Here is a 24,570-nt window from a genome sequence, read left to right on the forward strand (position 1 = left end):
GCATTTTTGTTCATAAAATTGGCAATTTAGTTGCGGATGCGGAGCGACATTGGTAATGTCGCGTGCCATGACAAGTGTCGCCCCAATTTTTTTTTTTTTGACTTTGACCAGCACCATGCACCAGTGGTACTGTCGCGCGCCACTCCTAATGTCGTGTGGGGTTTTTTTTTAATTTTTGGAATGGTTGCGCATCACTCCTAATGTCACATGGGTTGTTTTCGACTTTTTGCTTTTGGCTACTGATTCTTTGTGTAACAAGTTATACAATGCACGTGGCGCAACTTTATTCGCTTGTGTTACATTTAAGAGTAACACCATGTATTACTATAGAAGGATTTAATATTTATTTTATGATTAAAAATAGTAAGTAAAGTTTAGTACTTGTAGGCAAAGGCATGGCGTGCCCAAGACAATTGTGGACCCTAAGCAAAATTCTAATAAAATTGTTATATCTTATAGATCGATATAATTTGTTTACGTTATTTCATATGAATGCAAACGCTTAATTTATTTAACAAAAAATTTAGAAGATAACAATTATGGTAAAAATTGATCTTAACATTTTCTTTTTTCTTTCTTGAATAGTCTCTTCCACAAACATTTTTTTTATAACAAAAAATTTAGAAGATAACAATTATTGTAAAAATAGATCCTAACATTTTTTTTTTCTTGAATAGTCTCCCCCACAAACTTTTTTTTTTATAACAAAAAATTTAGAAAATAACAATTATTGTCAAAATTGATCATAACATTTTCTTTATTCTTTCTTGAATAGTCTCTCTACAATTTTTTTTAATTGAATTTTATTGATAAAAGAACATAAATACAAAGTGAAGTAGAAACATAAAAGTGTTGTGAGCGAGATCCTCACATACAGAGAGATATAAGACAAAACACCATAAATACACGAGGAAGAGTGGAAGAATCAAAAAATGTCATACACTTATAACATCGTAGCAGATCATGGCCAAACAATAATGTCACAAAATTGAAATTTCAATATATTTATTTAACAAAGAATTACACAAGAGAGAGAGAAAAAATTATACACCAAAATAAACAATATAGAAAAACCAAATAAGACAAAAGAATGATATAAATAATATTGAAGTGTTGGCTTCAATTCCATAAATTGTCATAGGGTGTTGAAGAAGTTTAATTAGTTATGAAGGCGTGTCTACTTATTTATTGGATTAGGGGAAAACGCTAGGGAAACGAAGGGTTTAATGCGATTTTCTAATTTATAATTTTCAAATGTAAAACCGTTTATCTAATGGATTAAAATAAATGAAAAATAAATAGTGATATTTTTTTTCCACAATAAAACAATAATAGAATTATGACTGTAGGTGGGATAGAATATATTGGGCATTTGGACTACGGGCCTAAACGGCTGCTTATTTTGTTATTGGATAGAATCGGTCAAAGGACTCTAATCTTTCCGATTTTTCAAAGAAGGACAAAGTGTACTTTGAAACCCATAAATAGACTCCTCTTTTTCCAACATTCCTCTGCAAAAGTCAGATAAAGTTAGAGAAAAAAAAAAAGATGACTCTTGGCACTGAGCAACATGTATTTGGTAAGATATCCTTTCTATTGAAAACAATATGTTTGTCTTGTTTAGGAATACTGTTTGTATATACATTTTTTTTTTATATAATTGATTGATAATATATTTGTTATAATTATTAAATTTGTAGGAAACGAAGTATACACAAAAAGCATCACTAATAATGATCCCAACAAATTGGAATTAGATGAAGGTTTTGAAGTGCCTGATACTAATGCATTTGGCCAAACGTTCAGGTCTCTTTTTTATCTTTTTTATAAATCTTACCAATCATTAACTTTTCATTGTGGTACAATATTTTGACGACTGACACGAAATATATTTGAGTACAGGGATTATGATGCTGATAGTGACAGAAAGGACAGGGTTGAAGAGTTTTATCGGACCCAACACATTAATCAGTCATATGATTTCGTGAAGAAAATGACGGAAGAGTATGGCAAATTCAATAGAACCGAAATGAGCATATGGGAATGCTGTGAACTTCTCAATGAGTTTGTTGGATGAAAGTGATCCTGATTTAGATGAACCTCAAATTGAACATTTGTTACAAACAGCTGAAGCTATCAGGAAAGACTATCCAGATGAAGATTGGTTGCACTTGACTGGCCTTATCCATGGTATGTGCATCACATATTCTAGGTTCATAATGTAGGATATTACACAAAACTAATTTTTGTTGTTTTATGTTTCAGATTTAGGAAAGGTTCTTCTTCATCCTAGCTTTGGAGCACTGCCTCAATGGGCTGTAGTTGGTGATACATTCCCTGTTGGATGTGCTTTCGACGAATCAAATATTCATCACAAGGTTTTTATTTCTATCAAAATCACATTTACAACTAGCTTCCAACATTTCAACTAACTTGAATTCTGAAACAGTACTTCAAGGACAACCCGGACTACAATAATCCCAAATACAGCACCAAGAATGGAATCTATTCCGAAGGCTGTGGGCTCAACAATGTGATGATGTCGTTTGGGCACGACGACTATATGTATATGGTATGAACTTCAAATCCTCTAATGCACTATATATCCTTCATTTTTTTCAGTCCATTCTTTTATGTGATAATGTATCTCTAATTAATGGCCTCATTCATAGGTTGCGAAGGAGAATAAAACAACACTTCCATCTGCAAGTTTATTCGTCATCCGCTATCATTCATTTTACCGTAAGTACCAAGTCACTAAGACAATATTTTCAATAGTCATTTTGTGGTTTATTTACTAATGAACACGTTTTGACAATGTTACATTGCAGCTTTACATAGGTGTGGAGCATACACACACTTGATGAATGAGGAAGATGTGGAGAATCTGAAGTGGCTTCACATATTCAAGTACCATACTGAAACCAATCAAATAATTTGTACTTTGCCTAGAGATGCTTTCACTAATTAATCGATAAGCTAATTTCATTTTTTTTTCACTCTCTTCTGATAATTCCAGCAAGTATGATCTTTACAGCAAGAGCAAGGTTCGGGTGGATGTCGAAAAAGTGAAGCCATACTACTTATCTCTTATTGAAAAGGTTCGTATCATATTGGTGTTCCTACTAGTTGTTATTGATGCATACATTGATTTGAGTATTTTTTTTAGTTTTTATTTTTATTTTTTATTTATTTTTTCGAAAAAGTAAGCTGGGGTTAAGGGCAGACCACCACATGATATTATTGCAAAAGGTTAAACCTTACAAGCCTCCCTAAGAGTTAGATCATTGATTTGAGTATTTAGTTTTTCTTTTGAGTCTTATATGTATGTAATTATTGTTGTTGTTGTTGTTATTCCAGTATTTCCCTGCAAAGCTCAAATGGTGAAGTTTGGAAAACTTAAGCATGAATGGTTCTGGAGCTCTACTTCTAATGAACATACACAAAGTAATGAAGAGCTCCATGATTATGGAGATAATGATCTATGTAGCTTTAATTCAATTTGTAGTAAATAAGATTCTGTAAGAACCAATATGAATATGATTATGAATATGATTGGTTCTTTTATTCCATAAATAAAATCGTTCCTTTCTTTTAGCAATTCAGGTTGAGGTCCCCGCTGGTAATTCTCATATATTTGAAATGGATGATTTTTTAAATGGGTGATTCTTTGCTTCGGAGAAATAAAAAATTGTAAGTAACTCTTATGTACAACGAATGTTTCATAGCTTTTAGGCATTATCGGAAAGCAATGTCCCTATCGTTCTGATCACGAACTAAATGAAAACTAGGTAATCGTAGTAAGCGTAAAAGAGGAAGAAGAAGGTGGGCAAAATGTCGCCGAATTGAGCTTTTGGCTGAAAAGAATTCTTCTGGTTCATTGCTTGGTCTATCTGTTCTGCGTTCTTCATGACCATCCCTTGATCCAGCTCCATTATCAGAGACCTGTCGTGGTATGCAGGGGCAGGGGTACTTGGTAGTTGCCTAGTTGGTAGTTGGTACTATGGTGGAACTGTGGAAGGAAAGAAACAAGATTCACTTTCATGATCTGAATCCTATTGTTGGAAAATGCAGTGACAATACACACGGTGTACAATAATACTGGACTCACTGTGCTGTATAACTCTCAAAGATGACTATGTTTTAAAACAATCTTAACAGCTTGGCGCTGGCAAAACGGAATGCGACACCTAGACCCTAACTAAAGCCTCTAATATACTAGTATACTGCGTGGCAGTGGGGAGTGAGCGGAGCTGCGGGGGAGAGAGAGAGTTGGGTGATGCCAGACAGAAACCAACCAAGTTGGTTTTTGTCCGCATAGCCCCCATTCTCCCAAAATCGTTCGCTCCGCTCACTCGATTAGTTTGTAAATGGTCCCTTCCAGCTCCAAACTTCATCAGGATAGATGAACACTAGGAATATGTTCTACGTGCTTTGTAGTTATCTATAGGTATATGTTCTAGGTGCTTTGTGCAAAGGACTGCAGAATACAACATTACAATTTGCTACCTAGCTCAGTGCTTGACCATAATAGAAGGCTTGGAGTGGGCAGTGGATCAAGGTTGGCACGTACACCATGGATAGACCGAGTTCGATCCAGAGTCTGTGGTACACTCTTTTGGCAGGCAATGCATCGCTTGGACTACGCAAAACAGGTGGCTGAATGCTTATTTTACAAAAGTATTACCTGTGGGTTTTGAAATTTTAGGTCAACAATTGTGTTCAAACTCAATGGCACGCACTTTACTACCTCTATTTTATCAGTTCAGGGTACATGCCATCTAGCTTGTACATACATTGTCGAAAGGTATTTCGATATTGCATCAACCGGCTTGTTCATTCATTTTGATTTACGTCCCTCGTTCCATCTGCTGAATCAAGTAATGAATTTACCTAAGAGAAATTATGTTTGTACCTAAATGTAAAGCAGCTGGTATGGACATGCTTATATACATTGTCAAAGGGAACACAAGATGTCCATATACTCCGTGTCACTTCTAGCTTTCATTTTTGCACTCACACTGGGTTTTCATTGACCTGATTGTAACAAACTCTAAATACAGCTAAAATAGTTCTATCAGCGATTTATGATCGAGCTGAGTTCCATCAAACACTGCTGACCCTTATTAGATGTTCAAGTTGAAGGGCTAGACGGCTAGTGTGAGTGCAAAACCACGTATAGGAATACTAGTTTTCATTAATGCTCCCTTGATACTAGCTAGTTATCATTAGATGATCATCAAAATTTGGATTGATGTGATTTCCACGCAGAGCCGAGTCAAAACAGTTACAAATTATTGCTTTGCTTTTATAGGTCATGTCTCCGATCCATTCAAAATATAACAGCTAGTTATTAGTATCTGTTTTCATCCTTAATCCTTTATCCAGAACTGATCATTTGCTGATTAAAAATAGTAAGAAAAGCTTAACCATTTCTAACAAAGAAATCTCTTCCAATTTTCAAGGAAGGACAAACTGTTCTTAGGATCCTATATATAATTACAAGCATTCGTAAATGAAAGAATGAGAGATAGGCTTTAATTTGAGGATTGTGTTGATTTTCGCCTTTTCAAATCTAGCCTTTCTCCAAGAAAAGATGACTATTGCCATTGAGCAACCTCAACTTGGTAAGATATCCTTTATTTTTTTCTTGGAAACAAAACGTTGGTCTTTTTTAGATTTTTAGTTTTCTCAAGAACATTGTCAAAAGCAATTTGCCCCTTGGCAATAGCCGGTATATTGATTATTACATTTTGCAGGAAATGAAGTACACATAAAAAAGATCCCTAATGAGCCCATTGAAGTGGAATTAGATGAAGCTTTTGAAGTGCCTGATACCAATGCATTTGGCCAAACATTCAGGTCTCTTTCATCTTTTTCCAAAAACCATTCCCATCACTAGTTCTTCAAAATGGTACATTTTTTTGATAAAACTGACGCAAAAATATATACTACAGGGATTATGATGCCCAAAGCGAAAGGAAAAAGACTGTTGAAGAATTTTACCGGATCCAACACATTAACCAAACATTTGCTTTTGTAAGCCATCATCAACGAATTACATACAAATGTATTGATAAAAAAACATAAAACATAAAATTCCACTATATATGGATGTTAAATTCACCTCATTTGTTTGTGCAGGTAAAGAAAATGAGGGAGGAGTATGGGAAATTGAATAGAAAAGAAATGAGCATATGGGAGGGTTGCGAACTTCTCAATGAGTTTGTGGATGAGAGTGATCCTGACTTGGATGAACCTCAGATTGAACATTTGTTACAAACAGCTGAAGCTATCAGAAGAGACTATCCAAATGAAGATTGGTTGCATTTGGTTGGCCTTATCCATGGTATGTGAATTATAGGTTCATATGGTATGGAATAAAAATTAATTCCAAATCAAACCATAGATTGTTCTGTTTATGCCGAAAACTTACAGATTAAAAATGTACTAACTTACATGCATTATTCGAGGAAGATGTATACACATGTTGTTACTTAATTTTGTTTTGGATATCAGATTTAGGGAAGGTCCTTCTTCATACTAGCTTTGGGGCACTGCCTCAATGGGCTGTAGTTGGTGATACATTCCCTGTTGGATGCGCTTTCGATGAATCAAATATTCATCACAAGGTAAACACTCTCAAAAATGACATTTTGCTTATGCTCTGGCTCCCAAGACATCAACTAACTGAAACTTCGAAACAGTATTTCAAGGACAATCCGGATTACAATAATCCCAAGTACAACACCAAGAATGGTATCTATTCTGAAAAATGTGGGCTCAACAATTTGATGATTTCGTTTGGGCACGATGACTATATGTATATGGTATTACCTCTATGCCTCCATGTCCTTCAAATTTTTGTGGAGAGAAACTTTGGATATATATGGCTTTTCGATATTAGAGACCAAACATCAGAAATTACCTAACTCAGCTCGAATTAATCTTCTTACGTATAGGTTGCTAAGGAGAACAAAACAACACTACCATCTGCTGGCCTGTTCATCATTCGGTACCATTCATTTTATCGTAAGTAATCAAATGGAACATTTACTCAACAGTTTGCAATTCTATGATGTTAACAAATTATTTTCCTTACTAATAATACTTTTTATACGACGATATGCTACAGCGTTACACAAGGAAGGGGAATATACACAGTTTATGAATGAGGAAGATGTGGAAAATCTCAAGTGGCTTCACGTATTCAAGTACCATATATCTTGAAACCAATCAAATAAGTTATATACTTTGCTGAGAAATAGTTACACTAATTAATTAATAAGCTAATTTCATTCTCTCTTTCTTCTGACAATTCCAATTCCAGCAAGTATGATCTTTACAGTAAGAGCAAGGTTCGAGTTGATGTCGAAAAAGTGAAGCCATACTACTTATCCCTTATTGAAAAGGTTGGTACTAACAACATTGGTGTTTCTACTAGTTTGTCTTGTTATACGTAGATTTTATTTTTAAGTTATTCATTTTTATTATATGTACATACATATATATGGATGTAATTTTTGTTGTTATTCCAGTATTTCCCCGCAAAGCTAAAATGGTGAAGGGTTTTGGAGAACTATAGCATCAAGGGTTTTGGAGGCCTACTTCTCTTACCATGCACAAAGAAATGAAGAGTGGATCTCCATGATTATGCCCATAATTATCAGTGTAACTATGTTTTATAATGGTAACCAAGTTGTTGTAAGGAACAAGGACCAATATATAAGGTTTCTGTTCTTCCAATAATCAATGGCAATAAAAGGATTCTCAAAACACTTATTCTCTTTATATTATTATCTTTCCATTATCAGTTTTCCATTTTTATCTTTTCTTTATAACAAATTATCAATTCAATTGATTTTTCATGGTACAATATTAATGTTGTAGTGCCGTCACTATGTCAGTGTAATATTATTGCCCTGGCCCCTACATTAGTAGAAGGCACAAACGGAAATACAAATATTTTACTGCACCACCAGTCTGATTTTCTCATGCAATTTCTTATTCATCTGGTTAATTTTCAGATCGTCAAAGATGTATGTAACTATGTAAGAGCGTGTGGTGCTTAAATTATTGCAGTTCGATTAATATATGGCTGGAAAAAAAAAATGGTGATTTTTTTGTGTACAACAAGCTTTTTCAATTGTCTTTGACATGTGCACCAGATTTGATTAAACCAAAACCTAATGATTGTAAGTTGTAACTGCACTACATATACCCAATTGATAATATACAAAACCTTTATCAATTTCTATTTTTCTTTTTTTTTTTCGCTACAAATTACACATTTATATATTATAGAATTAAAGGAATACGCTGAAAGTCTGAGCAATATTTTCAATACATTTTTCAGGTCTATATATAAAATAAAATACATTAAAAAGAAAATAAATTGATGCATTCTTTTATGTTGATGTTCACATGGAGATTTGGGTTCAAATCTTTGTTCAGGTTCATCCATATTTGTTTATCTATGGTCAGTCGTGTGTGTAAATCATATGGTTATCAGCTGTTCTTGATACTACTTTTCCCGACCACGGAAACGGAATTCTCAATTTGGAAAAACTTGATACTGTTCGCAAGCGTGATTGAAATCATCACCTGGGGATTTTAAATTTTTTGCTTCATACTCGCCTTCAAACTCATTGGCACATGCTTACTACCCCTCGTCTTTGTCAACTCACGGAAATTGCCATCTTGTACATTGCTCATAGGTATTTGTTTGTATTGGTGTTGTTCTGAATCAAGGTAGGGGGTGTTTGTTTTTCGCAACTTAGACTTATTTTTATTTTGGGTGTGTTTGGTTTTTTAGTTATTTCGAACAAGTCCAATGGAGAGCTGCTAAAAGGTACCGCATATGATTTTTAAACTTTTTAGCGTGCGAGCCAAATTTGACATGCCAAAACATGAAAAACAAGTCCAATTGGATTTTTTTTTAGCATTTTGTGGAATTGGTTGATGGATGACAGACTTTCTACCGTTTATCACTATTCACTTAAAAATAAACAATCTGACAACAAAACTTTGCAGTCAGTTGCAATTTAACCGTTAGTGAACAGTATCATAAATAGTGACAGACAGTAGAAAAGTTTGCCGTCTGTCTTCCATAATTTATTTTTAACAGCTGCTAGACAATGCCACAAATTTGAGCTGGATATATCACACCAGTCAAATTTAACTCTTCTAGCAGCTAAATTGGAATGATTATTGGACTTTGCTCTTATAAGTGGCAAACTTTTCATTTTGGTATATTTTGCTAGTTATAACTTTATAAGTAGAAAAACTTGACTTACATAAACTTACTAAACTTATAAGTAACAAACAATTATAAATAGCAAAAAAACAAACACCCGGGGCATTACATTAGACAAGTTCTGTTAACATATTGGCCTGGATGCTGGATAGGTGCCACAACATAGGGACTTGCCCATTAAATTACCTCATAAATTAGGATCAGTACTTTTTGCGTGTTTTCATTCAGCATGTCTGATTGATTAATGTAACAAACTCAAAAAAAAAACTTAACTTGTTCTATCAATCAGCGAGTCATTGATTGAGTCCAATCAACTGCAGACCATTCGTAGTTTGGCACTGAGTGGTAGGGCTAGTGCTAGTGCAAAACAAAGTATATTGAAGGGGTGTCAGGTTTACTCCAGTATCTTTCTTTCATTGTAGTATTGTACTTACGCATTTGTTGTGTTGATGATATGGATGGACAGGACTCATTGTTTGCAGCATTTAAAAATTAACGTTGGATTAAAATAGCAAATCTACCCAAAGGCATTCCCTCACTTGATCTAGATTTCTTCGAAATATATAAACATGATGTAAGATTCCAGAAAATTCCTATGCCGCAGGGAAAAAAGGCAAAGTGGAATGAAGAGATCTGCAAAAAAAGGTTTCAGGTGGCAAAACATATTTGCGTTCTTCTGCAGAGGTATTATGTCCTACTTGTAGTTGGGCATACGTTAGTGAAGATGCTTAAACTATTTATTAATTAAGACCATATTCAAGCGAGCCGAGCGAACATTCTGGGCCTAGGGGGCTATGCACACAAAAAGTCATTTGGTTAGTTTCTGTCTGTTTGTCTATCCTCATTCTTCGTCTCTCCTCTTTGTCTCTCTCATTGTCACCAAGTACGGTACGGGTTTAAAACGGTGTACTTGAAAAAAATTTAGTTCGTGTTTTAAACGGAACGTCTCGGGAAAAAAACGGAAAAAAAAGCGTAAAAAAACGTGGGGCATAAAAAACGGGTTTAAAACGGTAAAACGGGTTTAAAACGTATAATACGTAAAAAAAACGGTAAAAACCGATGATAAATAATATAATAGATAAAGAGTTTGATTTTCTATAAAAGTGGAAAAAAAAATAGACACATAAAATAAAAAATAATAATAATACAAATGAAAGAAAATTCAAATACATGAAAAATATCAAATTATCATTACTCATCCAAATACTATAAGTTTTAGATTCATTGCCAAAACACTACTCAAAATAAGATACTACTAATTACCAACCATAATGGCATAATTAAGTACTACAAAATAAGTTAATAACTTTAAAATTTTCAATTAATTATTAATAGTCCAAAGCAAAATAGAACGGTCTCAATAAGTCAATCTAACGCCCACTCTTCAAAAAGGTAAACTCCAAAACCCTTTTCTTTTCTACCGTAAAAAGTTTTAAACGGAGATTTTCAAAATCTCGGGTTTTAAACGCTTTTTAAGTTTAAAACGGGTTTAAAACGCTTAAAACGCGCTTTTTGAAAAAAACTTCGGTTTTAAACCGAACCGACGCCTTGGCAATATCTCGGGTTTTAACGCGTTTTTCAAAAAACGCCGTGTTGGTGACAATGGTCTCTCTCCCCGCTCACGCCTCTCAATCATTGTCACCAAAGTACGGTACGGGGTTTAAAACGGTGTTATTTTGAAAAAACTTAGTTCGTGTTTTAAACGGAACGTCTCGGGAAAAAAACGGAAAAAAAAGCGTAAAAAAACGTGGGGCATAAAAAACGGGTTTAAAACGTATAATACGTATAATACGTAAAAGAAACGGTAAAAACCGGTGATAAATAATATAATAGATAAAGAGTTTGATTTTCTATAAAAGTGGAAAAAAAAAACAGACACATAAAATAAAAATAATAATAATACAAATGAAAGAAAATTCAAATACATGAAAATATCAAATTATCATTACTCATCCAAATACTATAAGTTTTAGATTCAAAGTAAAACACTACTCAAAATAAGATACTACTAATTACCAACCATAATGGCATAATTAAGTACTACAAATAAGTTAATAACTTTAAAATTTTCAATTAATTATTAATAGTCCAAAGCAAAATAGAACGGTCTCAATAAATCAATCTAACGCCCACTCTTCAAAAAGGTAAACTCCAAAACCCTTTTCTTTTCTAGCATTTAAAACAAAAAAAAAAAAAAAAAAAAAAAGTTTTAAACGAGAGATTTTCAAAATCTCGGGTTTTAAACGCTTTTTAAGTTTAAAACGGGTTTTAAAACGCGTTTAAAAGCGCTTTTTTGAAAATCCGGTTTTAAACTGGAACCAGACGCCTTGGCAATATCTCGGGTTTTAAACGCGTTTTTTTCAAAAAAACGCCGTATTTGGTGACAATGCTTATAGATACCTATAGATAAGATAACTACAAGAACAAAAAAAGTAGATTTTGGGTTTGAATAGAATTTAGATTTATAAAGAGTAAAGCCATGAGAGAGAGAGAGTGATGTATTGAATCTAGGTCACTCATGACAGCAAAAGGTACCGGTGTATTGCTCCACAAAATACTATCCAAAGGCCTAGAAGTATGGAATAAATAACTTAAATATATGTGTTTAAAATGTTGAGTTTCAAAATAACTTAAATACATTTAAAATTTATGATTTTTTAAGAGATTATGAGAGGAAATTTGTTGTTTCACATATTGTAGAAATAGTTGCAAATAATTAAATGTGGTATTTTTGTCTATTGTTTCAAAAAGTGGTTAAACACTTAAATATATGTTAAATTCTGGTTTTAGTCAAATTTGGGTGTAAAACTAAAAATATTATGTCTCTGGCTGGCTTAGGAGTCTAAAAAATTCTTAACACGGCAAGTTTGTTAAACTAATTTTCTGTTTACAACTTTTACAATTCTTGCTGATTATGTAGGTTGTTTTCCACACGGCAAGTTTGTATTCGTGTGTGTTATACTGCCAGTGTCACATTGTGTTACACTATAATTTCCCTTTTGTCCATAACATAAATGATAAGATAGAAAACAGATATTAAAAGCTGTGATGCGTTGAATGAGACAATGAGATAACCTATTATTAAATGGCAGAATCAATCATTTATAACTGTCTGACGCAGCTCTACGTGGAAATCACATCAAGTCAAATCTTATGGATCTAGTAATAACGACCAATCACCCAATAGATGTAGGACCCGTTCTTACGTGGCACTAAGCCAATGATACGTTGACTCTGTCTAATAGTTTAATACGTACATTTAAATGATTGAATCAGAATAAAAGTTCCTCCAGCGGTGCTGTTATGATCTGGTTTATAAGAGCATTTCCTAATTCCATGTGTCTTGGTATCTTAGGAAGAAAACATAAAATTTCACACATTTCACACAGGACTCGAGATCTCTACAACTGGGTACAGATATTATTTCTGTAACCGTGTTATCTCACCGTTGATCTGAATCCGAGATGTGTGTGCACTGAAATACGAGATATATGTGTGTGGTACAGAAATTGGTTATAGAGGAACCGGTCTCTTTCACACAGAACTCAAGATCTCTACAACTGGGTTTCCAATATCATTTAGGAAGAAAACATAAAATTTCCGTGTTATCTCAACCGGATCTGATCTGAATCCGAAATGTGTGTGTGCCTCAATATCTGTGTGTGTGCACTGAAATACGATATATATGTGTGTGTGGTACAGAGATTGGTTATAGAGGAACCGGTCTCTTTCACACATGTAGATGAACAAGTTATAGCGGTGTGATGAGACTAGAGGGAGTATTAGTTTTCTAGAAAATAGGAAGGTGTGCGTGAAGTTTATTCCACCTTTCGCAGCAAATCAACCATTACAGAAAATAAGATAATTGCAACCCAAAAATAACAATGGAATCACCAAAGGCCTCAAAATGCATAATACAAACTCGTCGCTGATTCTGCAGCAGTAAAGGAACGAAAAGTAGGTAAAAAGACAAGTACTAACGCTAAAAGATCATTTGCACTCTCTTCTATTAACCATCAACAATCAGAAGTTCGATAAAATATCAAATTCAATCCGTGATTGATTACTTTGGCGTTGGCAAATCAATATGAAAAAGTTTCCCAACAGCTCTCATTTAGTAGGATAAACGCCTCATAATGGCGAATATAAAGAACAAAAACATGTCACCGATTATTGCTGTGAAAAAAAGGGATGACACCAGCGGGCTTAATTTCCATTCTTTTTTAATCAAGTTGCCTTCTTGCAGTAATTCTCAAGCCAGTCCATCGTAACACTTTTTGGTCTTTCCAGTGGTAATCCAAGAGCACGATCCCATATGAGCTGTGTCCACACAAAAAAACATCAGATATCTCTTATTTTTAAAATAAATCCATGAGAAACAAGACAGCAATATAGGAAATGGGGATCACCTGTGACCCAATTCCCATGCTCCTTGAGACACCGAATAGTACAGTAAAATACCTGCCAAAAATCAAATCGCACGTTATGGCTCTCAAGGTAGGGCTTAATACAGCTAGCTCAGTTAAAAGCAAAATGGAACAGTCGATGAATCTCAAGTATAGGCCCAAATATAATGCAAAAAGATTGTACATCTGGATAGTGAGCGAGTTCAGTGATATCATATGATAGAAGTGATCCATCACCCAGCTAAATCAAGAATGGATTTTTATTTTTTTTTATTTTTTTTGTTTGCAATTGAGGCCTTCTTCCAAATTCCCATTAAATCACACCAAAGACTAGTCTCGGATTTTGCTTAACAATACTTTGCATTATAACAACTTCAAGCAGGACCAAAATGTATAAGGCAACAATAGTTCTTATTCTTCATCATAATATATCTGAACTCAACAGACACAGACATGCCAAACTGTACCTTGATTCAGTTAAACCAAAATGGTTAAGCAAAGCACCACTGTGAGCATCAACATTGGGCCAGGGATTCTTGACCTACAAAAGTACCATAATCCAAGTTTCCTAAGTCAGATTGAAATTCTGAGAAAATAGAAATTGGTGTTCAAGAGAGATTGTGGTGCAAAATATTCATTAAGATAAACACGAACTATATATCAAAATTGACGTACGCAGTGGTACTCAAATGCACTACAAGAGAAAAAGTTAAAATGCAGCACTGAAGCTAAGAATCAAGATTGGGCATGAGACATGGAAATACTCCATTTGAAGGTTTTCTCACAGTTACATCAGAACCATCACTCTAAAGCCCAAAGAGGTCATACATCTTAAGATGTTTATGATGTCTAATCAAACACAAAAATATTATGGACTTGCACAAGCTCTACTAGTGTCTATTTTGGTCATGCAGGCATGATATGCCTTCAAATATGCCAAATATATTTTATATTTAAAAGGCTGTCAATAGTGATTTGTTAATAGGGCTCCTTCAGTAACTCAATTACACATAATGCTTCCAATTCATGAATTAGAATCTAAAACATTACCTTCCCTAGTTTAGTAAGAATTGGAGGCACAACTTCGTAAAGCTTTGAAACCTGTGGAGGTAAGAAGAAGTCATGTTACCAACAATTTGATCATATTAAGTACAGTGAATGATGCGCACCAAAGAATGTACAGCACTGTAAAAATTGGAAATTTAAGAACTTTACCAGCTTGAAAAGTGGGTCGTCGGGTAAATGCTTCAATGCAAACTCCCTCTGGCACACATATCTCGGATCTGTCTTCCGCAAAACTCCATGCCCAAATCCAGGAACAACCTGTATATTTGATGGTCAAAATGATAAGGCAACAAATAAACGAAGAACATTGAATGTGTGCCAAACTTCTACGAATCCAAGTAAAAACATTAACATATAAAAATTGCAAATAGAGAAAAAAAATTATAAAATTCAAAAAATAGAATATGACAATGGCCAAGTATGAAAGCATCACGTGAAAATTATCATGTAATTGTCACCCTCCCTCTACCTGAGCTTCTTAGAAGCTGCCCAAAGAGCTTAAACCATTGCTAATTTTGCCTCCAAAACAGAATTAAAGAGTAGAGCTTTTTTTTTTTTTTTTTTTTTGATAAGTTAAATAGTAGAGCTGAAGTGATAAACCCATACCTTGCCACTATTTAACGTCTTATGCACAAAATCCGTCAACTGTTCTGTTGTTATGTTCTCCCCGTACGCATCTATAACAGATCTTATCCACAGCAATACTTCCTGTGCCGGCAGTACAATCCAGTAAATATATAGCATGGAATGCAGGTAAAAATGCATGATTACAGTATAACTATGATAATCACGAATACAGTTTATTTTTTTTCAGTGAGACAAAACCCATAAATTGACAACCTGTATAATCTATATAATCAAAGAATACATAAACTAAAAGAAAGATCATGTAACATAATCAAATCAGAAATATGATATTGATATACAGGTTGCACTTTTCAAGTGAGATGAATACAGAAATCAACAGGTTAAAAATCTCTAACCCAGTAAGTAGTTACACTACCTCAACATCTATTGACATATTGATGAAAATCACCACCTTTTTTTTTTACCAAAAATGGTCCACTCTTATTAGATAAAGCAGCAAAACAAAAAAAATGATTGATAGAGTAATGAGACATTGACTATCTAAGTACCAAGAGGATTACGCAGGGAATACATTTTCAAACCCAAAATAAGTTCCTCATATCTCACTCTCAACCTGAGGTCGACGAAGCCAATGTCAACAAATAAATAGAACTCAATTATCAAGGTTTCTTTCATCTAGTATATTCTCTGTAAAATAGTGAAAAAATGCGCTGAGAAGAATAACATACCTGATTAGCCAACCCATGAAGAGGCCCAGCTAGACCATTTAATGCAGCAGCAAATGAAAGATAGGGATCTGAAAGGGCACTAGCAACCTGCAAATTGATAATGGTAAAAGTATATAAAAAGAATTCTAAAATGTACAATGCATGCAACCGTGTAGATAACTGGAAGAACAATAAAAAAAATCATAACCAACCTAGTCAGTCACAGATAAACATGTATGTGTTGACCAACATTCACCATCATGTAAGGGCGAAAGGGGTCAAAGGATAGGAGAGCATGGGAATCAAAGGAGGGTCCCAAGCATAACATCAACATATGTGCCTAACAACTCGACAGTGTAGCCCCTTGCAATGGACAATAATAACACCTAAAATGCTCACATGCAAGAAAATCTGGGACAGCATAATTAAGGGCGCCTTTAATTTGCATTGGACAATAATAACACCTAAAATGCTAACACCTTATTTATAGGCTAAATTTCTATTGGTTATTTCATTTTTGTGGGATTTTTCCCACTCAAAAGCTTTAACCACCGAAATTCTCCCACTCCCCCTACTTGAAAGAAAAATCCACACAATTTCAACTACTGAGTTGTGAAAAGTTGCCACAAAATCACGAGCTTTACTCAAATTACCTATTAGAAACTTCTTGTAGGAACTAGAAACACAAATTAAAGACACGTTAGAGAACTTTTAAACCCCCCAGATAATTCCTGCTGCGCTAATAGGAACTAAAACAAAATCACAATTCTTTAGGGGATCTTGAGATTTCTCAATTCTTTGACTATTTGCTTGTAACAGCAAGGTTTGTGCCATCGCAATCTCATTTTAACAGGGAATGCTTCCTCCTTTCCAAGGCCTCCTCCAATCCTTCCCTCTTCCTGTTAACTTGGACCATGGTGATTAGTCACTAAGCCCTGTTATATTTGCTTCACATATAAGAATTTATCCACACTATGTGCAAGTAGAAGTAGTAGGTTGAGTAAGTATGCAACCATTTGTGTATAATAGCTTCATTTAGGTGCAACATGAGCCAAGGAAAGTTAGGAAACCTACAGAACAAACATATTTGGCTGTATTCCTATTCTACGACTCTTCGGCAAGAATACAATAAGTATCTTTTTGAAAAAAAAAGGCTCATAACCAAGAAAATCAAGTTTGTATCCCACTTACAAGATGAGCCGTATGGGCACTAACATTTCCACCTTCGTGATCACTGCAATGCACCATTACAACGAATATAAGTTAAGTGCTGACACTAGAAACCAACAAGGAAATTGAAGCAGAAAACATATAACACCCACCTATGAATGGTAAGATAAAGTCTCATCAGCTCTTGCATTTTGGGATCATCAAATCCCAGCGTGTGAGAAAAATTAGCACCATAATCCAGGGACTCATCCACCGGAATGATATTTCCATCTTTATAAACCCTTTGCAGAAAATAAAAAAGTCAATAATCAGGATTCATGTTCTCAATCTGCTAAGTATTATTAATATTATTATTATTCTATTATACTATTATTATAGTCTTATTTCTCTCTTATTATTACCATTATATATTTTTTTGATTGGCAAGCCTGTTTTAAATGAGATCAGTAACTCTTTGATGCTAGCGGGGATTCGAGCCCTAGACCTTTGGTATTATCACCCAATGGTTTTACCGACTTTGTTAGTCGGCACCTGCTAAATGTGTGGGTAAGCCTATTTTTAAAGAGATCAGTAACTCAATAGTGTGTAGCGGGGTTCGAACCCCAGACCTCTGGTATCATCACCCAAAGGTTTTACCAACTAAGCTAAAAGGCACTTACAACCATTATAGTTTATAACTTATTATTACGTATAACATATTACAATTATAGTACTACTGTTATTATTAATATTATTGTTGATATTAGTATTATTACTATTATTATTGTGATTATTATTATTAGTGTTAGCGTTAGTATTATTAGTATTCATATTATATTGTTGTTATTATTAATTTATACTACTATTACTATGTAGAAGTAGTATTAGTCCAAGAAACCCCAAGATTCAAAAAAGTGCCTAATTAAAGGATAACTTGACAAAGCATTACTACATGAATCTCACTTTTGCGGAAATTTTCAGGGCCGACTCTGAGATAATGGGGGCCCTAGGCGAGTTTTTGAAATCGGGCTTTGTAAAACCCAAAATATCTAGTGAAATTGTGAAAAATCACATACATATTGTTTATAAGTAATAACTAATCTTAAGGCTCTCTAAACATCAAAATGTTAGTGATTTACTGGTTATAACCCTACATTTTCTTTATTCCAACCCAAATTCGACTCTAGGTAGAGATATTTTTCACAAATTGAATACAAAATTGGGTCTAGTGTAGTATTTGGTCACACCAAGTGGGGGCTTTTTTAGTGGACAATTTCGGGGTGGGGGGGGGCCTAGGCGGCTGCTTATGCTGCCTACCCCTCAGAGCTGGCCCTGATAGAATTCAAGAAAATGTCAATACAAACAAACACAAAAGTAAAATAAACAAGCTAACTGATACCACTGTCCTACAATGCCAGACTGTCCAGACTATGCTTGGTAAGCCATTGGCAAATGCATACTGAACGTAGATGCAAAGAAAGGCCTACTGATTTTAAATGCAAACTACAAAAAAATACATTTAGAATTTCCTTGTTTGCACCCTAATTTACCAGTTTATATAACAGGCCACCAAATGAAATCAAATTACATTATATGTTCTCTCCACCTACGTTTTCAAATAAATTCTTGTCAACCAAATCCTTGTTCTCTACCTGAAGATTTTGTTTCTTTCCTAACAGACTGACTATTTGAATCTCCGAGAGCAAGAATTTGGTTGATCTTCTAAAAATAATAGAGCTAAAATTAAGATGCTAAAACTCTTGACCTTTCTCCTAATTAATTGATTGACGCAGATACCAATCAATTGAACCAATGGCAAAAATCTAGGGAGCAGATTGTACGAGAAAAAAATTTAGACATGGGTAGGATTAAAATTTAGAAAAAAATATAATCCGCAGAAGTGTAAAGAATCAAAGTGCAAAGAGCTAAAAAAGCACATCAATGTTTTAATCAAGTGGGCTTATAAAAGCCACCATTTATAACAAAGTACAATGTACATAATCAATTATAAATAACATTAGAACACCGTTTTACAGGATATGTAAAAGTTCCAAGAGAGAATAATCAAATATATTTAGCCATGTTCCATGAACAAAAGGAAAGGAAAAAATAAAAAACGAAAAGAGAAAACGCAAAAAGAAAAATGTTTAACCCTTGATGTGTGCCAATACAAGCTGATAGATCAATATACTAACACACGTTAGGTTTTTCAATTGGCAGTATACAAGGTCGGCAACCTGGACTTTTTCAAATAACTTGCATTCAAGAATAGAATAGATAAGACAAAAGTTCACTTCAGCTACCTTCGGTAAATAAAGGAAGCTACAAGTGGGAGCTGAGCAATCAAGTTGAGCGCATCCTCGTAAGTTGGCTCCCAAAACCTAGAAAAATAAAATAAAGGCAATCAGCTCCCCTTTAACAAAATATATTGATATGTGATTAGTTAAAAGTATTACTTGGATTTCGCGAATTCCATTGTCATAGGCCTTCTGGAATTCACTTTGAACCTGAAGTTGACGTAAAAAAATACCAACTATTCAAGTAACAACTATGCAAAGAAATATAAAAAAGAATTGGTATTGAGGGACCAAATAGCTATATATGAGTAAATAATCCTCAAATCCAAATGAGGTGATTGAATGAGCAAAAAGCAGGATCAAAACCACTTGAGAAGTACCATGCCAACAAATAAACCACCAAAATCAAAAGTCTTACTAACCTGAAGTGCCATGACACCAGTTGTAAACTGAGTCATTGGATGAGCTGTTACAGGGAGAGCCTTTATAGCTTTGTACACATAATCTGCAACAAAAAATGATGAGCCTTTAACTGAAAATTCTGAAAATAGCGATGAAAACAATTTAAGGATAGAAAACTTTGTTGGGCCATCACACTGCTGAAATTTGAGCAGTTAAATTTCATATAATATTGATCCAAGTGTCAAATACAATTTAAGGTGTTTGCATAGGTGTGACTATGATCAATCTATTGAACAACCATGCATCAGAGGGACCAGGACTACGTATGTTCACAGAGACGGACCCAGGTATAGCCCAACTGCATACCCTCAACTTTGGGGAGAAAAAATCATATACACTAAGGAGCACAAATAGAGTGTGTTTGGTGTTTCCTTGGGTTTTTTTCATCACATGGCCCATTTTATCACTTCATAAGATCACCTATTTCATTTCATGCTGATATTCACAATCTTGGTAATTACCCAATACCGAAACTTAATCTAAAATTTTAATTTTTACATGCCCTCATCAAAAATCCTGTGTTGGCCACTGTATGTGCATGCAAGTATCAGTTCATTCAGCTTATATGTGATAATGCAACTGTCTGAGCAACTTAAAATAATAATGATAATACCAATAGAAAAAGTACAAAACCTGGAACAGTTGAACGTTGCTGTAATTCCTTTGATAATGCATCTACTTGGTCTTTAGTAGGCACCTATAAGAAATAACCATGCTTAGCCCTACAATGTAAGAAGTATAGAAGAGGTGTTCACATAAGCTAAATGATAGGGTTCATGTCTGAACTCCAATATTCGAAACAAATATTAGATGCATCATGCATATGAAGATGATTAAGTCTGTGAGCTCTTATTTTTCCTTTTTTACTAGAGGATAAGTACGATATCCAAAACAACAACAAACGAGTTACAGAGAACATACTACCAGCAACTCAGCAAGTACATATTTGGATACAAATATACAATTTAAAGGAGTGAGTCTCTAAAAGGAAAAGGCCTTGCTGCACTTCAAACTTCAAGAATACATTTCTCTTAATTCTTAAAGATCTGGAAAGGGAAAAGAATACCAAATAGTCCAGATGAGTAAGGTTGACTAGCAGGTTTCATACACAGGCACGCATAATGCTACCACTCAAATGCAATTGGTAAGATATGAAGTTGACATACAAAAGCACAACTAGTCAACTACTGCTTATCAGCCTATGTGATAGATATCCACAAAAACAGAGTCAAACAAAAATTACCTTCCCAGTCATAAGAAGCCAAAGAAGGCCCTCAGGCAATGGCTCTCCTCCTGGCTTAGCTGCCGGTAGTACTTTCTGGCATTCAGGAATGGATAGACCCCTAAAACGAATTCCCTGGAAAAGAGTAAATCCAAATTCATTCGTATTGTTTATACTGTGATATTTATCAAGAATATAAGAGGCTGCTTAATCAATTATATTAAGATGAACACCCTTCGATTTCCCAATAACTTCATGAATGACGAAAAATAGCTATACCTCATTTGGATCAAGTAAAGAAGTTTCCCAAAGCATTGCGGTGATTCCTCTCATCCCGCCAATAACCTTCCAAACCGAAAGAAAAATCAAATTAAAGTTACACATTAGTTCCTTTATGAGATTGATCAACTGCGTGTGACTTTGAAGTTGTCAAATAAAAATTTATAAATATGTGAGTCATTTAGCCGTACAATCAATCCTGCTCAAGAGCTTATAATTTACCATATCAACAGTGGTATTCCCAAGTTCAACCTTTCCATGTTCAGCTTTCAGTTTCTTCAAACGCTCCTATAAAAAAACAAAAAATTAAGGATTTCACATGTTGAAGAAAAATCTGAGAAGACAAGTTTAAAGTTCAAAAAACAAAAAAATAATGTCTAACGAAAAACGACTTCCATGTTTTAGTAGTTGAAAGGAGATTGAAATCCTAAAATCAGCTACCATGTCACCATCGAATGAATTGAAAGAAAAACTTGATGGTCCCCATCCCCAATACTTGCATCATAGACTCAATGGGGAAGCTAGAGTTTCATGGTAATCTACTACACAAGGTTTTATCTTGTAAGCATTGATAATGCACAAGAAGTAGTCACCATTTTAGGTACTCTAAACTTCTTTACCAAACTAAGTACATTATACCATCTAGGGCCAAACCTTTCACACAGTTATCAAACAAGATAATAATCCATGGAACATCAACTAGACCGAATGAAAATTCAGTGTCCACCATTTTTGTTAGCCAGGAGTACACTAACAAAACTAGACAAAAAAATATTATTACACCCTATGACCCTATATATCAAATGCCATTAAAACATCAAACAAAGAACATGATCAAAGATATTCAAACAAATTATCAGAAGTATGAGAGTTGAAATTACACCCAAACATCAGATTCAACTAACCAATTTATGTAGAAACAAGCTAAAAAATCTTGTAGAACAGAAACATATACAAACCTGTTGCTCCGGAATCATTTCCTTCAATTGAGATTTAAGATCCTACAATATGGTAAAATCACATGAGTAAGACATTAAATAAAAACACTGGTCAATAAATATTTATCTATGTCAAAAAACGGAGGAAGGAGATAGAATTTTACTAGTTCAGATGAACTTTGCATTTGTAGCCATCGGACTGAAGTGTTGAAAGTTGATTGTTGAGCCTGTAGTAAAATGTACAAAACGGAATATAAAGTCAATTTCAGCTAATGGCATTACTAACGACTCCAACCAAACTCGAAAATCTAAACAACTTACTAGACGAGAACGAAGATTTGAAAGGGCACAAACGGTTCGAAAGAACACCATTCTCCACCAAAAAACGGAGATTTATAGTTAGAGATGACGTGGCGGAGAGACAGAAAAGGAAGGGCGATACCTAAAAGTTGGAAAAAAAAGTGAGAGAATGAGGAAGAAAAAATTAGAAAGTGAATACTATATCTGCTATATATATAGTGGGTTTGAGTTAGCCGAATCAAGTTACAAAATCATTCTGTATCGGTTAATATATCGTTGATTCGAAATCGAGATATGTGTGTGCCTCGATACCTGTGTGTGTGCTCCGAGATGTGTGTGTGTACGTCGAGATACGAAAGGTGTGTGTGTGTGGTACAGAGATTGATACCCGGTTATAGAGGAACCGGACTCTATATATATATCTCTACTACGTACTTATAGGTGGCGTGATTGAGTTAGCCGAATAAGGCTGTAATTCGGTTTTGTCATTATGTAATTTCGTGACACGTGGATGCTTATGTTTTCTGTTTTTTTTTAATACCTGTTGGCCCACCAAAAAAAAGTACGAAAAGCATAAAATGATAATGGAGAGATATATCGGATATTTCAAAAAATACAAAATTAAGTTATTAACAATTGGTCAAAAGTCAACTGATATATATTTTATCTCTAATTGACTCGAAACAATCGATTATATTTTAAATATAAACTATTCTAATTTCCAAATCATATATTTCGGAAAATGGATGGTTTTTATTAGGCTGATATATGTTGGAATTTTGTCGATATGTATATTGCAATTTACGCTGTATATTGCAATTATCAGATATCTGCCTATATTTGTATGAAATGATACGAATTTGGACATGTAATTCGGTTTTGAATTCTGGCGTGTTCATGAGTTAGCCGAATAAGGCTGTAATTCGGTTTTGTCATTATGTAATTTCATGATATTTGGATGCTTATGTTTTCTGTTTTTTTTTAATACCGTCTGTTGGCCCACCCCCGAAAAAGCATAAAAAGATAATGGAGAGAGAAAAGCGCGTTAGATCAAAAAAAATACAAAAAAAAGTTCACGACTATGAGAGAGTGGCGGCTTGACTTTTCTCTAATTGACTCGAAACAATTACTTTTTTTTTAAACAACTATTCTAATTTCCAAATCATATTCCCCACGTGGATGGTTTTTACTTAGGCTGATTTTGTTGGATTTTTGTCGAAATGTATATTGCAATTTACGCTGTATATTGCAATTACAGATTTATGCCTATTTTTGTATGAAATATACACATTTGTCGACATGATAAGGAAAAGCTTCGAATGGGCCAACCTGTTCATGGGTTAGACTGTTAGAGTGCACTATCCGGGTTTTTTTGTTTGGTTCATATATTTTGGATCGTATACAGTGGACCTTAGGCTACTAGTTGGTTGGCCCAACCCCGAAAGTCTGTATGTCGGTATCCATTGGTATAGCTAAGATTCCGTTATTCAGTAGTAAAACTAAAATAAAAACCATCGATTAAAACCCCACAAAAAAAAAAAAAAAAAAAAAACATAAAATACGGTGCCTTCTTCTTCAATTCTTCTTCTTCTTCTCCGGCCATTAAGCTTTCAACCCTATCGGAAATTTAAATAGTCACAATCTCTCTAAACCCATCTCTTTTTATCCATCACCTCTCCATTTTCTCGCAATATTAGAAATTGGAGTTTCTTGAACTTATATCTTAATTTGTTTAGCTGATTTGGATGAATTGGAGGGTGGGTATTCATATAGAAACTCTCACTTATATAAACATACTCTTTTGAGTAGAAAAAATTGGTTGTTTTTTGTTTTTTGGTTTTGTTTTTAGTTAGGGTTCTACAATGCAAAATTACCAATGTGATGTGGATAGAATGCTTTGG

At 34.3% G+C, this 24,570-nt stretch overlaps 3 protein-coding genes across 3 annotated transcripts; 2 read left to right on the forward strand and 1 right to left on the reverse strand.

Annotated features, from left to right (window-relative positions):
* Positions 1 to 1,426: 1,426 nt before the first annotated feature.
* Positions 1,427 to 3,601, forward strand: LOC147474270 (inositol oxygenase 1-like). The gene is given in 10 exon segments (XM_086586411.1): positions 1,427 to 1,579; positions 1,701 to 1,806; positions 1,903 to 2,071; positions 2,073 to 2,190; positions 2,266 to 2,378; positions 2,450 to 2,572; positions 2,673 to 2,742; positions 2,832 to 2,910; positions 3,020 to 3,101; positions 3,361 to 3,601. Coding segments are annotated over 10 exon segments (918 nt in total). The 5' UTR covers positions 1,427 to 1,548; the 3' UTR covers positions 3,388 to 3,601.
* Positions 3,602 to 5,012: 1,411 nt separating this feature from the next.
* LOC147474271 (inositol oxygenase 1-like) lies at positions 5,013 to 7,790 on the forward strand. Its single transcript, XM_086586412.1, has 10 exons — positions 5,013 to 5,627; positions 5,760 to 5,862; positions 5,958 to 6,039; positions 6,145 to 6,349; positions 6,520 to 6,632; positions 6,708 to 6,830; positions 6,963 to 7,032; positions 7,136 to 7,214; positions 7,331 to 7,412; positions 7,539 to 7,790. The coding sequence occupies exons 1-10, from the start codon at positions 5,597 to 5,599 to the stop codon at positions 7,563 to 7,565; spliced, it is 915 nt and encodes a 304-aa protein (XP_086442538.1). The 5' UTR covers positions 5,013 to 5,596; the 3' UTR covers positions 7,566 to 7,790.
* Positions 7,791 to 13,233: 5,443 nt separating this feature from the next.
* Positions 13,234 to 22,846, reverse strand: LOC147474272 (citrate synthase, mitochondrial-like). The gene is given in 20 exon segments (XM_086586479.1): positions 13,234 to 13,576; positions 13,666 to 13,717; positions 14,130 to 14,203; positions 14,713 to 14,763; positions 14,878 to 14,985; positions 15,334 to 15,435; positions 16,044 to 16,130; positions 17,214 to 17,256; positions 17,345 to 17,473; positions 19,475 to 19,552; positions 19,628 to 19,642; positions 19,644 to 19,678; positions 19,891 to 19,973; positions 20,564 to 20,627; positions 21,174 to 21,287; positions 21,432 to 21,497; positions 21,654 to 21,719; positions 22,391 to 22,432; positions 22,534 to 22,596; positions 22,691 to 22,846. Coding segments are annotated over 20 exon segments (1,416 nt in total). The 5' UTR covers positions 22,742 to 22,846; the 3' UTR covers positions 13,234 to 13,483.
* Positions 22,847 to 24,570: the final 1,724 nt, after the last annotated feature.

Source organism: Coptis chinensis, unplaced genomic scaffold (assembly GCF_015680905.1).
Source record: "Coptis chinensis isolate HL-2020 unplaced genomic scaffold, ASM1568090v1 utg1029_pilon_pilon, whole genome shotgun sequence".
In the NCBI taxonomy this organism is placed as follows: Eukaryota; Viridiplantae; Streptophyta; class Magnoliopsida; order Ranunculales; family Ranunculaceae; genus Coptis; species Coptis chinensis.

Bases quoted from the DNA above. Each gene is read 5' to 3' on its own strand.
- LOC147474271 (XM_086586412.1), top strand. From the start codon at position 5,597: ATGACTATTGCCATTGAGCAACCTCAACTTG. The intron at 6,350-6,519 runs GTATGTGAATTA...TTTGGATATCAG, and splicing joins TTTGGTTGGCCTTATCCATG to ATTTAGGGAAGGTCCTTCTT. The intron at 6,633-6,707 runs GTAAACACTCTC...ACTTCGAAACAG, and splicing joins AATCAAATATTCATCACAAG to TATTTCAAGGACAATCCGGA.